Source organism: Aphis gossypii, chromosome 1 (assembly GCF_020184175.1).
Source record: "Aphis gossypii isolate Hap1 chromosome 1, ASM2018417v2, whole genome shotgun sequence".
Taxonomy (NCBI): Eukaryota; Metazoa; Arthropoda; class Insecta; order Hemiptera; family Aphididae; genus Aphis; species Aphis gossypii.
The window spans coordinates 9,781,149-9,797,752 of NC_065530.1; the positions used below are offsets into that span (position 1 = coordinate 9,781,149).

The window sequence follows — 16,604 nt, forward strand, 5'->3', positions numbered from 1 at the left end:
TTGTTTCTAAAACCATTAAATTAGATCTGAAACAAAGTTTTACATTAAAAATCTTAAATTGATAATTATTATTTAGCTTGTGAAATTACAGTAACTTGTTTAACCTAACACAAAATAATCATTCACCTTATCTATTTATCTATTTTATTTATGGTAACATTATTAGTATCAATTAAAATTACTAAACAAGACAAAATACACATTAAAATGATTGATTGCTCTTAAATTGTGTTTAGGTTTTACTAGGTTTGAATTGAATATTTAGAATATTAAATATTATATTTAACACTTCTGAAATTTAAATTTGAGACATAATTAAATCCTTTTATATAAATGACAAATGTTTATGGTTAAATTAATTTTAACATAAAAAAATAAGACCATGTCTTAATATTATGTCTGTATTAAATATTAATTATAATAAAATAATACATGTCTCCAACGGTCATTTATTAAAATTCCTATCATGCACTTTTTTTATTTAACCTGTAAAAAATTTAAAAGTTTTATTTGAATATTATGATACCTTAGCATATTATGTGTAAAATGAAATTTTAGATATTGATTTATTTTTTATATATATTTTAAAAATAAGTAAAATTCAAAATGTTATCTTAAAATACTTTTTGAATTTACTTCTTAAAATTTTGATATTAATGAGTACAATAATAATAATAATAATAATTGTCTAAGTAGAAACAGGAGCAGGGAGTTCTTTAAAAGTGTAAAGTATGAAGTGATGTTACAATGATACTTTATAAATCTACTTAATAAGTACTAATAGTAAGTACTATGTATATTACAGCTATTCTTAGATTTCCAAAATGTAATAATTTACTTATCTATGAAAAGTTTTACGTAGAAAATCTTAGTATAATATTCATATTGATTTATGATAAAAAAAAAATGTTGATTATGATTTTACTCGTATTTTTTAAATATAATATAAAATAATATTAATGATGCCATTTGTGAAACGTCCGTGCATATTGTAAATGTAAACTATGGTCTAATGTTTAAATTAACTGTTTCACCATTTCAGCCTTACGGACTGGTGATGACATACAATATCATCCACTTGGTTATGAACCGATATCATAGTTTTTAAGACCACCCTTGTAACATGTTTTGTCTTTCCAATTACCGACATTAATGTTTTTATTAATAAAACTTCATTTTTATTTTACGAAAACATGCATTATTGTAGACCCAGCATCGTTTTCGTTCTTTTTTTCGTTATTTTATTAAAAAATTGTGTTAATTTTACATAAGACTAATTAAAATTAAAATACTTCGGACCTTTTTTGTATAATAATCTTTCGTTTCTAATTGATAATACAATTAGTTAATGTTTGTACCTACTGTCTTTTTTTACCGTGTTTTTCAGTTTTTCACATTTTTACTAAGTGATACATCTAAAGTTCTATACGTTTATTTTTACAAATTTTTTTTTAGTTCAATACATTTTTTTTAATAGGTTATAACATTTATTTATTTATTTTTAGTCACACATTTAAGTAAAATATTTTTTCCAAAAATTTAATATGGATCATCAAATTAATATTATTATTATTATAGCATTTAAGACTTTAATGAGTATTGACAGTGAACATTTTTTGGTATAAACATATCTAATACTATTTATATTTATAAATTATAAACTTTTAATTAAGTATACTTATTTGAATTTTCACTGAAATGTGTTCAGGTAAATATTCTCAATTTAGAAAATTAAATTTAAGAAATTGTTCTTATTGTTATTTATAAAATATATAAAACCTAAAATTAAAAAATCTTTTAATATAAAATTAAAACAAAACATATATTTTAGGTACTTAAGCTAAAAACAAAATTATAAAAATTGGTTGGGGTAGTAAATAGTTTGAAAATATAATATAGTGGAACTTCAATTACTCGAATGTCTATATTCTAATAGTCAAATTATCGATAACTCAAAGGAATATTTTGATCCCAATATTTCAATATAATATGATTTTTCGATTACGTTTTCTTGATAATTTGATTGTTAACTTGAATTTCTCGATAAGTTGAAGTCGTTTATGTCGACTTACAGCTTTTTACTGATATTTTATAACCTAACTAATATTTTTTACATAATTATATAACATAAAGACACATAGATAACGACTATTGTAAATATTAATTATAACTTTAAGGTACAGTCTAAAAATTCAATAGATTGACAGTCTATAATTAATAAACTTTTGTTTATTATACATGATTATTACATCTGTGTTAAATAATAATGCAATTTAACGCTGATATACATTATAACAACTGATCAATTTTTTTTGAAAACCATAAAAACTTAAATCAATATAATAAGTCAATAAATAGATCAAAATTGATGTACATATTATGTTACAGATTTTTTTTTAATTACAACAGTAAATATTTTTTTTGAAAATTGTAATATATAAAAGTATACTTAGGGTATATAATTACACAAATAAATAAATAAAATTAAAAATATAATCTGTCTTGTTCTATAAATTAAAAAAAAATGTTATAACACAATTTTTTCCTCAATTGATTTATGTTATAAAGGTCTCGTTGTTAGGAACAATTAAGGTTACAAAGAATTTATTGGTTTTACAATGATTTTATTGTATTTTACTGTGAATGCTACAAGTTTCAAAAAATTCCATACAATACCTTAAAGATCAATTTAGAATAATATGTTTAGGATTGATGAACAATTTAATAGTAGTTTATAATAAATGGGTCTTGAAAAAAAAATACCATGATTTAAAGAATTACCTACAATCAGTAAAGAGTTACCAGAGCTTGTTGTGTAAGTTAGCATGAACAACAGATTTGGTAGTGGCAGTAGTGTATTTAGAATTTCTTTGAGGAAGTGAAATATAACTAAACTTGTCAATTCCAGACGTCATTTTATTTCCTAATAATAAAGTAAAGAATGGAAAAAATACAGATACAACCACTTAAGTATAAGCTAAAAAAGGGGGAGGTATTATCTTCATAATATTCGTTCATAAATACGCCATTATTGTAGTGGGAAATGGTGGAGATAGATTCCAGGCCCTGTTTGAGACGTTTGAGTGATTCAGTCAACAATTTCGGGAGCTTTAAATTTTTTTTGTCAAACATTAGCAAAATAAATTACATTATTTGGTTTATTAAGATCTTCAAGTTTCTGATTATTTTCAAAAACAATAAATGTTAATTGGGTAAATTTTATAGTTAAAATTTTTAATTGTAATCATATTTAGTATTTTATAGAATTTCCTATGTTAATGAAAACGCTTAGGTTGGTAAAGTTGTAGATAAGACATCTAGAAAAGTGAAGGTTGTAAGAGATCGTATCGATTTTTAAATTTCATAACTATTTGAACTTAAATTGTAAAAAGTATTTGATCGCTTTTAATCATTGTGTATACTTACGTGTTGAGTGTAAGTTGTTTGAGTTCAATTTAGTGAGGTTTTGGCATGTCCATTTTTAACCAATAATGGTTTATTTTGACTTATATAATAATGGCTGAAAAGAATGGTGTTGTATGATAACTGAGAATCCGGTGAGATAAGTTCAGTTCAGTGAGGTATAACGTAATACGAGTACAATATATGAGTTCGATTGACAGATTTTTTCAATAAACGCTCAATTAGATTAGAGATTTATATATTATGTATCTCCATTGTGTTGAACGAATGCTAATATTATCTTTAATAAATTAGCTCTTCCATAAATACTTATACACATAAGTGTCTTAATTAAAAATAAAATTGGTAACGTATTAAGTAGCATCAATACAATATAAACTATGTATATTTACTAAAATATGCGTTTTTCTAAAAGTGTTAATAATGAATCTATAGTTCTTTAATTTTATAAATTAAAACTAAAATTTTATACTTTAATCTAAGGTTACTAACAACATATACGTATATAAGCTATAGATATAATACATTCTTCAAATTTTCTATCATTATCATTTTTACGAGCACTTATAAACATTAAAAAAAAAAAAAAAAAAACCATGTTCAAAAATTAATAAATAACACAATATTCCTTAGAAAAGCGATAATTTGTTAATGTTTATAATAATTTAAAACATATAAACAAAGAAATGAGAATGACTATCAATTGATAAGTGATTAACCAATTGCTGCATCCTGTTTGTACTTGCCTTATAAATTAAATTATTAAAGGTTATAGGGTTATTTTATTTTATATATTTTTATGGGCTGAGCTCTTTTCACTTATTTAGATATAATATATTAATAAGTATGCGTTTAAATATTTAATATTTACATAAATAATGGATAAGTACAAAAGAGTATGATGACAACAATTGTTTAAAGAAAGAAAAGAAAAATAAGTAAGAGATAAATAAATAAAGAACATAAAATTAGCAGTAAAGCAAGATTGAGCATATATTATACCTTTTTGGCGATACGATTGAGCATAGAATATTTTATACGACGTTTTCACATTCACGTTGTAAAAATTCTGTAATCTATTATTTTCAAATATTATTACACCAATTATTCGTATAGTATCTATTTTTTTTTTAAATATATATTATTTAGACAGTATAAAAATTATTTTATCAGAAAGAGGCAAAGAATATAATTGAAACTTCTGGACACCATATTTTGATTTTATTGTTTTCATGACTATTATTATTATTATTGTTATTATTATTATCAAACAAATTTATGAGATGTAACTATTTTATTAACTATGAAATCATGTTATTTTTTTACATGTTAAATTTTGTATTATTATTATTATTTAAATAAATGTTTTTATATAGTATAGTTCAAAATTTAAAATGGCAACATTGCAAAGTTTTTATACTCAATCGTGTCGCAAAAAAGGTATTTTATAATTAATCGCATCGTAGTCAAAATTAGATATCAACAAAATATGAAGTTAAGGTCCGCATTAGTGTTTGACATTAATTGTCTTAATGACTCGTTTGCTATATAATTGGTGGAAGCATGTGAGACGTAAAAAGGAGATCGGGCTCAAAATTGAGGTACTTTAAAACAAATTAGAGATAAAATTGCAGACGATTCGACTTTACCATTCAATAACCCTTTAATTGACCTAATACCCGTTTAGTACTTTTATTTTTATGGGACTAACTTAACAAAGAAAACTATGATTTAATATATTAATATATTATCATTTTTAATCTCTAATTCATACAGATAATATTCTTTGTTTAAATTTTTACATTACCATACAATATGGCTGTAAGTATTTAATATGTATTTACAACTCGAGTGTATTATTATTATCGTATTATTATTTTGAGTACATGATAAAATTTGTTTTAAAAATGACTCCACACTTTCAATGTTGGTAATTATATATTTCTGTAAACTAACTTAACGTTTAGTCAATGATAGTACTGATTGAGTTGTATACACTTTGAATAAATCATAATTAATCTAAACTCAATGTATCAAACATCTTAAATTTTAAAACAATAAAATATAGTACTTAAGAATTAAGATATCATCTAGAAATCAAACGTTGGTCCTTCACAAAGCATTAGTGATAACTTAATTATACCTGATGCTTATAAAATATGAATTTTTCTTTTTTTTTTGAAAAATGGTTCTTAAACAAATTTAAGATTACTTACCGCAATATTTGTGTTAGTAAGACATTTTAAAATCTAACCAAACCTTGTATAATTTTAAGTTTAAGTAACGTAAATTATAAATGTACCTACTAAGTATATTAAAAGCGGGCAACGGCATTAGTAAAAACCGTAAATATTGATACATGTATAATTAACTTCATAAAAATACCTTTCAGACAGTTTCAGATTTTGAAACTTAATAATAATAAGTTTAAAAGAAAAAAATTCAATTAAATAAATTATAAAATTTATAAAATTATATAATTAACATAGAAATTATTAAAATATTAAAACTAAATAATTATTATTTTTCTATTTTTCTTTTAGTAAGATTGATATATTTTCTTTACTCATAAATTTACTGCAAAATTAAAATAATATCATATTTTACCATCTAGATGACATAACTGAAAAAAACATATACCATTATAAAATCAATTTAATTATTGTTCATTAAAAATCTAAAAATAATAACTTAAATAATTAATTTTTAATTTTGTTAATAACTTATAATTTTTATGTGACTCTATCAATAAAATAGGTAAAATACTAGAATATAATATAATAACATAAAAACGATAATAAAGTTGTATAGGTATTAAAAAATGTTCATACGATTGTTTTACGAAATTCTAATAAATAAGTTTTTTGAATTAAATGTTGTACAGTTTTTCAAGCATTATTTGATAGATGAAATACATAATACTAGTTTTAAGAGCTATTTTTACTAAGTCGTTAAAAATAATAAAAAATAACTATAACTTGTATTAAAATATATACTTAAATGCATGACAATGAGAATAATAATTGCTAAACAGAATATTAATATAACATTTTTCAATGCCTAGTCATTCATTATCCGTTTGAACAGAAAACTGTGTTATGCGCGCACTTCATTATAAAATGTAGAAGTTGGATTATATAAATTCTCTTAAAATGGGTGAAATATTATAACATGTAATTGTATTTGATTTGGTTTAAATTTTCAAAAAATGTTGAACATTTTTCTGAATATCTAAAAAAATCTTCCAATATTAACTTTTTAACTACACTTTAAATAGGTTTTTAATTGTAATCATAGTCGATCTCAAAATTATATTATAGTGAAACAATATAATAATTAGGAATGTTAAGTCCTAAAAATAAACGGCTCTCGCAGTTCCTTTTCATTTTAGAAAATTAGATCATTCGAACACGCACAGATTATAAACTATTATATTGATGCTAGCTATTTTTTTTTTTTTTTTAATATTTATAATTTCTATAATTACATGTACATACATTATACACATTTTTTTTTTTTTTAATTTAGTAGCTCCATTTTTACGTTCACAATTATTATTTTAACTATATAGTATATATTTATATATAATATTTGTCTATAGTTATTAATTTAAGTACCTAATATTATTTAGTGTCCACTACCTACTATACTAATAATATAATATTTAGAAAAAGCTCTGTGATTTTACTAGTTTTACCATTTACTAGTGGAAAAAATAATAACAACAAAAATATGAATATCCGAGTATTCAGATAAAAATATGTACGTGATTTATTTTAAATATTTGAAAAACATGTTACTCATCAACTCGTTTGGTACTTATAATATTATAATAGATAATATTTATTTAAAAACTTAAAGGAACAATGGATATATAATATATATATTATTAAATATTATAAATAACAATAAAAGGTTGTGATCTTTTTAATTATAGATAGTTTTGTTTGTTATAACGAGGTACACCTTAAAATTATTCCTACTCTTATCAATTATAATTTCTTTCATAAGTTCTGTAAAAAAAAAAATTGTTACCGTATTTAAAAATGTATAATATATACCGGATACTATTTTTTATTCAACCATTGTCATTTAAAATTAAATAATTTTTGACCAACAAACGGCATGATGTTAGATTACACGTATTCATCCATGTTTTACAAGTTATTTTCTTTTTTTATTTGTTTCATTACAAAATAAAATACCTTATTTGAAATTATTTGTAGTATACGAACCGACCGTATTTATATATATATATATACACAATTCAAAAAAGTTTTACTTACCAACTCCTTATGATCTTATTTATAATCATAAAGATTTTCACCAAACTCTATAAATTTAACGAACATGAATACTTATTATTTTAACAATTAACTAGATTACAAAGCTGTATCATATTAATTTTTACTTTTCACTTTACTATACCATTTAATATTATAATTTATAAGTATAGTATAGTATAGTAATGCTCTTTTTAAGATTAAAAACGTTAATTTCTACTTTCGTGTTTTTAATTTTATTATTGTGTTGTAAGTTATTTTAATTAGTATATTCATATAATTTTTGCATTTTTTTCATAGATAAATCGGTTTAAAACAGTATACTTAAATTAATGATAAATAATTCTTTTCCAAAATAAGCTATAAAACCAATGAAAAATTGTACTTGATACAATTAATTTTATTATTTCTTCAATTGAAGTTGATAGTAATATTTTAATAGACTCTATAAATTAATTTTGCTGTTAATTTAGGTGGTTAATACCATATAATTTATTACCTTTTTCAACAATAAATAATCTTATATTTTATACTTTCAGTTATAAATGGGCTCTAATATATTTTTTGATAAAGGTACGTCATATCCTGTAAATTGTATTAAACTGTTAATATAATGACTATGATAACTCTATAGAATATAATACATTGTGATCACTTTAAAAGTGAACACTAATAATTATCTCATACATTTTTTTTCAAATACATTGTTTTATCTGTTTAAGAAGTTTTTTCTTTTTAATAACAATTAATAGTTTCATTTAACATTCTACAGTATAGTAATATTTTCTATGGAAATATTGTTGTATAAAATATTAAATACATACTTATTACTTTTAGTTATAATTTTAGTATTTCATACTGAGATAAGTGCAATATTATATCACACATTCCAAAGTGGATACTCTTTTAACATTTTTATAATATCATTCACCTAAATATAAAACTATGGGTTGTCATTAAAAAAAGAGTAATTCTAATAACTAAAGAACATTTTTTCAAAAACATAAAAATCAATTAAAACGCTGGTTCACTGTTAATATTCCTGTAAATATATTTTATAATTAATTAAAAATTAAATAAATAAAACGACAGTTAAAAATATTAAATAGGTATAAAAAAAATAGTGGTCAAATGAGTAAATTTGAATTCTATGATAGATACCTATTATTATATACGAAAAACTAAATTGAACAGAGATGGTTTATCAGCCTTGGTGAATAAAAAAACTAAACAAAAACGAATACTTAAAATAAGCGAAATATTTTGAAAATTAAACTATGTAAAGAATATGCCAATCTAAATAAGTGGTAAATTTTTTAAGTATTAACTACTTATACTTTTTGAATAATAGCAAATATTGAAAATCGTTTGAGGAAAAATCGTTATTATTACGCGATTTTGTATAAATTTAAAATTCAAAGGCTCATAACATTTTTTCTTATAATGACGCCTTGAGTTTTCTCTATGACTATTTTAAGGAAAACTTATGTTGAATTTTTTAACCTTAGATACAAACAATTTTATGAATTTTAAACTACAAATTACTTGAAAATTTTCACAATTTAAACATATTTTGTAAAAATTTGAACGTTCTTATATTTTGAATTACGACAATATAAAAAAAATCGATTTTTTTTTTAAAAAACTGTTGGAAAATTCTTACTTATGACCTCTGATGCAGTAAAGATATTTACTTTTCCATCGTAAACCATCCTTGAATTTTGAATTTGAAATATTAATCCAACAATTTATGCTGTACACAGACACACACACAAAAACACACATTATAAATTCAAAACATTCATCACTTCGTTCATAATCTAAAATGAAATAATATGAAATAAATTATGTTATTTTAATTTATATTTTACTAGTGTTGTTTCAAAATACAATACTTCAACATCCAAAAAAATAAATTACTAAATATTTGATTAACCTAATTTGATTTTTTTATATTTTAAAAAATTAATCATGTTTTTAAAACTAAACAAATGATTATGACTGAGGAGTGAGGATATACGTTTATAATAATGTAAAAATAAAATGCAATTCGATTACCTAATAAAAATAATATTTTTTTTTAATGAGTTAAATTAAATTTGTATAATAAATTATTATTATTGTCATAAATCATTTAGTTTTATCTATTTAAAAATACATTTTTAAGAAAAATAATTTTGCTTATTGTGTTGATGAACTTTTAAACTTCGAACATTATAATTTATTTTATGAGTTTAATGAAAAAATAATTTTAATTATGACTTTAAATAACAAAATCTATAGTTTAATTTATACCTACCTATTATTTATTAATAATCATTAATAATCGATATTTTACTATACAAGTATTTATAAGCTTGAACTAAAAGTAAAAGTAAATTGGATGATTCAAAATTTCAAATTACCTAATAAAAATAATATTTTTTTTTAATGAGTTAAATTAATTTGTATAATAAATTATTATTATTGTCATAAATCATTTAGTTTTATCTATTTAAAAATACATTTTTAAGAAAAATAATTTTGCTTATTGTGTTGATGAACTTTTAAACTTCGAACATTATAATTTATTTTATGAGTTTAATGAAAAAATAATTTTAATTATGACTTTAAATAACAAAATCTATAGTTTAATTTATACCTACCTATTATTTATTAATAATCATTAATAATCGATATTTTACTATACAAGTATTTATAAGCTTGAACTAAAAGTAAAAGTAAATTGAATGATTCAAAATTTCAAATTATCTAATTTTTTAAATTATACAAACTAATACTTATTAAGTAGGTACTATAAAAAATGAATATACAAAATAAATATTTAGATTATTTTAAATGTGCACCATATAGATACATAATATTTATTTACATAAATTAATTTAGTAATTATATAATTTGTTGAAACTGTTATAAAACGATTAACTTACCTCTTTTGCACGAACATTACGCGATGGCGTTGGAGACAGTTATATTCCTATTGTATAGCCTATACTATTGTGTAATCCAAATACACTGACGATAAAGCCTCGTGTGCGTTGAAGTCTTATCACGTGTATTTCCGAATCAAGTGTTTCCCAAAGTATATTCTTAGCCACTTCGAAACTTTGACCTTAAATTCACTAAAACATATCTAATTTTATAATAAATATGATTAAACTAAAATAATTATTTTAATAAATAACTATGACACATCACGTAATAATGTTGTGCTATATATCGTATAGAAAGCATATTATTAAAATTGACTCATAATAAAAACATACACATGTAGGTACATACAACATAATTTTCCACTCTTTTGTGTTAAATATTTTCATTCGTTTTTAACGGTTGAATCAACAATATTATTGCTCATTATTTTAGTAATCACAAACGTGAAAAAATGTTTTAATTTCACGTAGTTATTGTACTGTAACAATTTAGATATAGTTGTATGTGTGTTTAGGTACTAATAAGTAATATACAAGTCACTATTGGAATTATTTAGCTAGGTATCTGTCGGTAACGATGAAACAAATTTAATGTTATAGAACTAGGTAGGTAAAAATGTAGATATTACATATTATTATTGGAATGTTTCTAAAATAAACCCTGGGATCGCCAGACTTGCTATCTTTCACACGAAGGCGTATTTACGTGTCCGATTGAGTACTTAAGTGAGAAATACTGATAGGATAATAGTATTGAATTGTTTCCTCGCATGTTAAACACAATTTTGAGATTAAATATAATTTACCGCATAAAAGGCTTGAGACGCAGTCGGTATCCAAGTACAGATTATTATTTTTCCTTCCAAATTGAACAATGCATATTTTTTCGAATGTGTACCTAACCTATTATGATTTAGATATGTTATAAAATATAAATTAAAACAATCAATATAATGATGTAGTTGATTCGAAAAATAATTAAAATGATAGAAGTATAAATTCCAAAGTCTGCAAGAGTTAAATTATTGCATGTTTTTTTTTTTAAGTAATTTTTAACCACTCTGTATTTCGTTATGTTAAACTAAATAGATAATGCAGTATCATCAGTAATCGCGTTTATATGAAACCATAAAATATTCAAAATATACATTTATTATGTTTTTCTTATTTTTTATCATATAGCATGTCACATGTAAATATTAGTGTACACGATTTTATAGTTTGCTTATATTTTTAGTAGAAAAAGAACTAATAAATGTATTTTTGAAAAACATGACAGTAAAAAAAACATCAAACAAATACATGCAATACAATACCACCAATATCTCTCTAAATTGAACTCATTTGGGACCTTGGAGATTTTTTAAATTACCAAATAACACACAAATTTACAAACATTTCATGAAACCTGTACCACACAAAATACCAATACTTATTCGAAAAAACATTGTGTTTAGAATCGTTTTTCATCCGCTATGAAATTATGGTTTACTAATGTCTATTATATTATTATTTCTTTTAAATTCAGTCACCCGAATCAATCGTAAATTTAACCTAAGGTGAATAGTTAAATTGCACTTTGCTCTGCTTTGTAGTTTTAAAAGTTGCGTTTAACTATCGGTTTAACACTTTAACGTTACGTCAATTATATCTATTCTACAAAACTACCTAATTTACAGAATTAAGAAATACGATTTATATGATAATAAATCATCGATATAATCTCTGTGTTTATTTTTCATTACATTATTTTTAATTTCTAATAATATTTTATATGCACTATTCATAAATTAGATAAATAATTGTATTTAAAAAATTTGAGATTTGAATTATCTAACTAAGCTCTTTTTATCTCTTAGTAATTATTTTTTTATACGTTTATTGAGTATATATAATTCGTAGGATACGATTATGATTCATAAAAAAAATGTACCATATCATATTTGGCCAATTTATTAAGATTAAATAAAATAATGCATATTATTATGTAAATTTAACCTAGTAACATACATATAATAATGTGGCCGAATTATCTAATAAATATTTTACGTGAGTGATAATGTCTATTTGTAAGTCTCTAATGGCTTAAATTTTATCGACTGTACTTTTGCTTCCTTTGAACATATTTTGAAATTTTAAAATACAATGTATGCTTCTCAGTCAATAAAATATATACATATTATACATTTAGGCGTAGGTATTGTACCAAACTGTTACGTATACCTAAGTACTAAAAATATTTAGCATTTTCGTCACAAAGTGCGAGTTATACATTAAATTTATTAAAGAATTTAGTAATTTAGTATATCTGTATTTGATTATTAGGAGTAGAATGTTGTACTATTTTGATTATGGTCTAAAAATTGTATAATATGTTATTATAATCACCTAATGTCCTAACTATTTTACGATTTTTCGATTTAAATTCATAACGAAATCTGTCATGATTTTATTTTTATTCTTGCAGTGTTTGCGAATACGAAAAATTATTTTTTTTTTTTTTTTGCACAATACGATATTATTAAATTTAAAATATATAATACCAGATAAATATAATAAAAATAAAATGCCTAGTAACAATAATATTAATTCGCTATTTGCATAGTATAATCAGTAAAATATCAAATAAAATAATCGAACATACCTCAGAAAAATTACCGAAAAGTGTCCAGAGTTTAAATTTTACTGCAATCGAGGTTTGATGTTGAGAAAAATTCCACTGCTGCAGCAGAAAAAAAAACATATTATCTTATTGGTAGTAGAGTTGCATTAGCTATAGAGAAACGCTCGTAACTACTGAAAAAATTCGATTCCTTACGTATTACCCAGATAACAATTTTATTTTTTTTACGATTTCATAGTGGTGAGTGGGGATAACAGTAACGCAACTATAATAGTATAATATACTCATTATGCCAATATCATAATTTTTTGTTTTCTAACAACGCTGTTAAAACCAAATAAAAATGTTTGTCTATATCGTTTAAGTCATATTGCTTATTGACCATAAATTACCTATATTTAAATATAGATTTATGATGTTAAAAAAATTTTAAGAAAAAGCTGAACATGCAAACTTTATATCGAAAAACATAGATTTTTTCCGTTTGACTCAATAATATACCATAATATAATTCTAAAAGGTTAGAATTTAATTAACGATCTAATCTGTAATAATTATTTTCTTCTGAAATATCAATTTTTGTTCATCTATTTTTAATACTTACATATTTACATCACCTACAATTATTTTCATAATATAATATGTATTCGTGTGCATTATAAGTCGTAACTTACAAATTTTGGAAATTACAAAAATCGATGAAAATGTATAATGACGAATACGTATATATTTATATTGGCTGTTGAAACAATCGCTCTTTAAATTTTGAATTTTTACAATACGTTTTGTAGTCAACAACAAATATCGTTTTATTTTATTAAACATTAGTGGTATTGGCGATTAGGTACTGATTGATAATATTCAATAAATTATTAAATACTTACAAGTTATTATATTACATATACCGATGATTATCATTATTTATATTGTTATGCAATTATTATAATTTACATACTATTATGTGTATTCACACAGACTTGTGGAGCAAAGAAGAGTCGACCAATGAGGACCTGTTGCACCCCATGAGCCTTAAAGTCAAGTCCATGTGCACTGGCGAGAAACAGCGGTACGTCACCGACGGCAAACACAATAACGGCCCAAGTACGCTGCCTATGACCAACGAGGCGCAGCCCACGCCGCTCTCGAGCGTGTTTACGATCAAGTCAAACTCATCCTAGTAACCGTGTGTCCAGTTATACGTGGAATCCTACGCGTAATAATAATTATTATAATATACGATGTCCGTACATCAAACACACATAATAACATAAAATGATTTCAGTCTTCTTTGTATTATTATTCGACGTGTACCTAAGTCGTAAATACGTAATTTATAATATATGATGACGAAATGAATTAATTTTTAATCAAATACGGTATAATAATTAGGTTTTTAGGTAGGTAGATAATGTATTATATTATAATATAATTAGTGTTATAATTTAGACGCAACCTAATACCAAATTTGCAACCCCTCCCCCCCCAATCACTACCACAACCAGTGATAATATATCATATTATATTATATTATAGGCAGTATTATATTATTTAGATACCCACACGTTTATGTTGCAGGTATCGTAGCTACTAGCTGGTATGGGTTATGCCATGTGCCCCATAATAAATTGTATATTAGTATTATATAGCGTCACTCGATTTAATAATTTATTGTTAATTATATTTTTAATATTTATTTGACGTAAAGTATACGATAATAATAATAACATGAAATGACGCGGTCCTGCAAAACAAACAATTGAATAGGTATATTGTAGAAAAGTTAGGTTAACCTAACCTAACCTAACCTATACCGTCGCCCGCGAGCTAAGTGTATAATTCAAAAAATGGAGGCCATACGATTTTGACTGTAAACTCTTCCAACAAATTGTGTGTGATGCTAAGCTACGCTAATGCTTCGTCTATCATCATTATTTCTTTTGCTCATTCCGCAGGTGTTGTATTCAATTGTTATTGTTTAAGTTTAATATTGAAAATATTATTATAAATAGATGATGCGACGCGTTTGGGTTGTTATTATGTTATTATTATTATTATTATTATGTGGTTCCGTTTTACTAATTTGTAATTTTTAAATTTGATTTAAATTTTGAGTTGACTACGGTCCAGCTTTCGGTACTCCACTCTCCTCCAGATTATAATACGAGTATACGAAACGATTATATACATCGAATAATTACAATTACTATTTATTATTATTATTATGGTTACACGATTGTAGTAAATATATTTTGTATAATATTTACCTACCACTTGTTTAATTTTTCTATTTTGTTTGGTTTTTGTTTAATTTGTTCTAATTTTTAAACACAACAAAATGTTTTTAATGTTATTTTTAATAATATTATATTATGTAATAATTCAGTAGTATTAAGGATATTTATTGTTTATACATATATATATATTATATATATTATATAGTTATAATTTATAATGTTATATATTTTCAGTATTTTTAATATTTGTTCGTAAACAAAATGTCTACATTATATTATATACTTTAATGCATAAATGAATATTATGTATGTATAGATTTAAAAAGTAGAAATACCACAGTGGCATCATTGGGCATAGAATATACATATAAAAGAGCATCTGTTATTTTTTAAAGGACTATACTGAACCAAAATGTATGAAATCTATGAAAATGCCCAAACCAAAAAAAAACGTTTACTAAAAATATGTTATATGTCTTATGTATAAATTAATATATTTTTTTCTAACTGTATCAAATACATTGTTTTGTTGTTTTTAGTACTTATTATGTATATATTAATTATGTATTACGTTACATATTATTGTACTATTATTGTAGGTATAATATTTCTACATTACAGTTTTTTGTTTTTAATTAGATTTCAAATTTTAAAAAAACTTTATAATACAAGACAATATTATCGATAAAAAAAACAAAAAGTCACTAGAATTCGGTGGTTTAATAAAACCTAACCTATATTGTAAAGAAAAAAACACGGATATACAAACATGTATTATATACTTTGTGTAAAAATGATGCTACCAAAGTGACGCCTCTTGTATGGAGTTACTGTATTTTGAAATAAATTATTACATTTTGCATTCAATACATGTTTTATTATGTAGTCTAAGTGCTTAAATGCACTACATTTACGGACTAATTAGTTTGTATACTGTACAGAATGTATGTATTCTAAGGCTTAATAAACCTTTATTTACCAATTACCACTGTTCGTTAAATACACTATGAACATTTCTAGACTTAATCTTCATCCAATACCGTTTAGTATAAAATAAATATTCTTTAAACGTCCATCAAACATTCACATAATTTATTTTATATTGAAT

The 16,604-nt window shown here is 22.9% G+C and overlaps 1 protein-coding gene and 1 long non-coding RNA gene across 5 annotated transcripts in view; one reads left to right on the top strand and one right to left on the bottom strand.

Annotated features, from left to right (window-relative positions):
• Positions 1-16,363, top strand: part of LOC114123361 (sodium-coupled monocarboxylate transporter 2) — a 33,153-nt gene extending 16,790 nt beyond the window's left edge. Inside the window, exon 12 of one of the 2 annotated variants that reach the window (XM_027986297.2) lies at positions 1,043-1,192. In XM_027986297.2, coding sequence (XP_027842098.1) covers positions 1,043-1,101 — 59 coding nt within the window. In that variant the 3' untranslated portion in view covers positions 1,102-1,192. Of the gene's footprint in view, positions 1-1,042; positions 1,193-14,237 lie in introns of those variants that run through there. The other variant, XM_027986295.2, reaches the window with a different exon arrangement.
• Positions 8,607-13,501, bottom strand: LOC114123362 (uncharacterized). 3 transcript variants are annotated; one of them, XR_007603878.1, is made up of 4 exons: positions 13,284-13,501; positions 10,637-10,828; positions 9,370-9,526; positions 8,607-8,748 (listed from the first exon to the last, which is right to left on the bottom strand). It is a non-coding gene; the product is annotated as an uncharacterized LOC114123362 (long non-coding RNA). The 3 variants fall into 3 exon arrangements; XR_007603876.1 differs by lacking the exon at positions 8,607-8,748 and having other exon boundaries at positions 8,756-9,526; XR_007603877.1 differs by lacking the exon at positions 8,607-8,748 and having other exon boundaries at positions 8,756-9,526; positions 10,637-10,839.
• Positions 16,364-16,604: the final 241 nt, after the last annotated feature.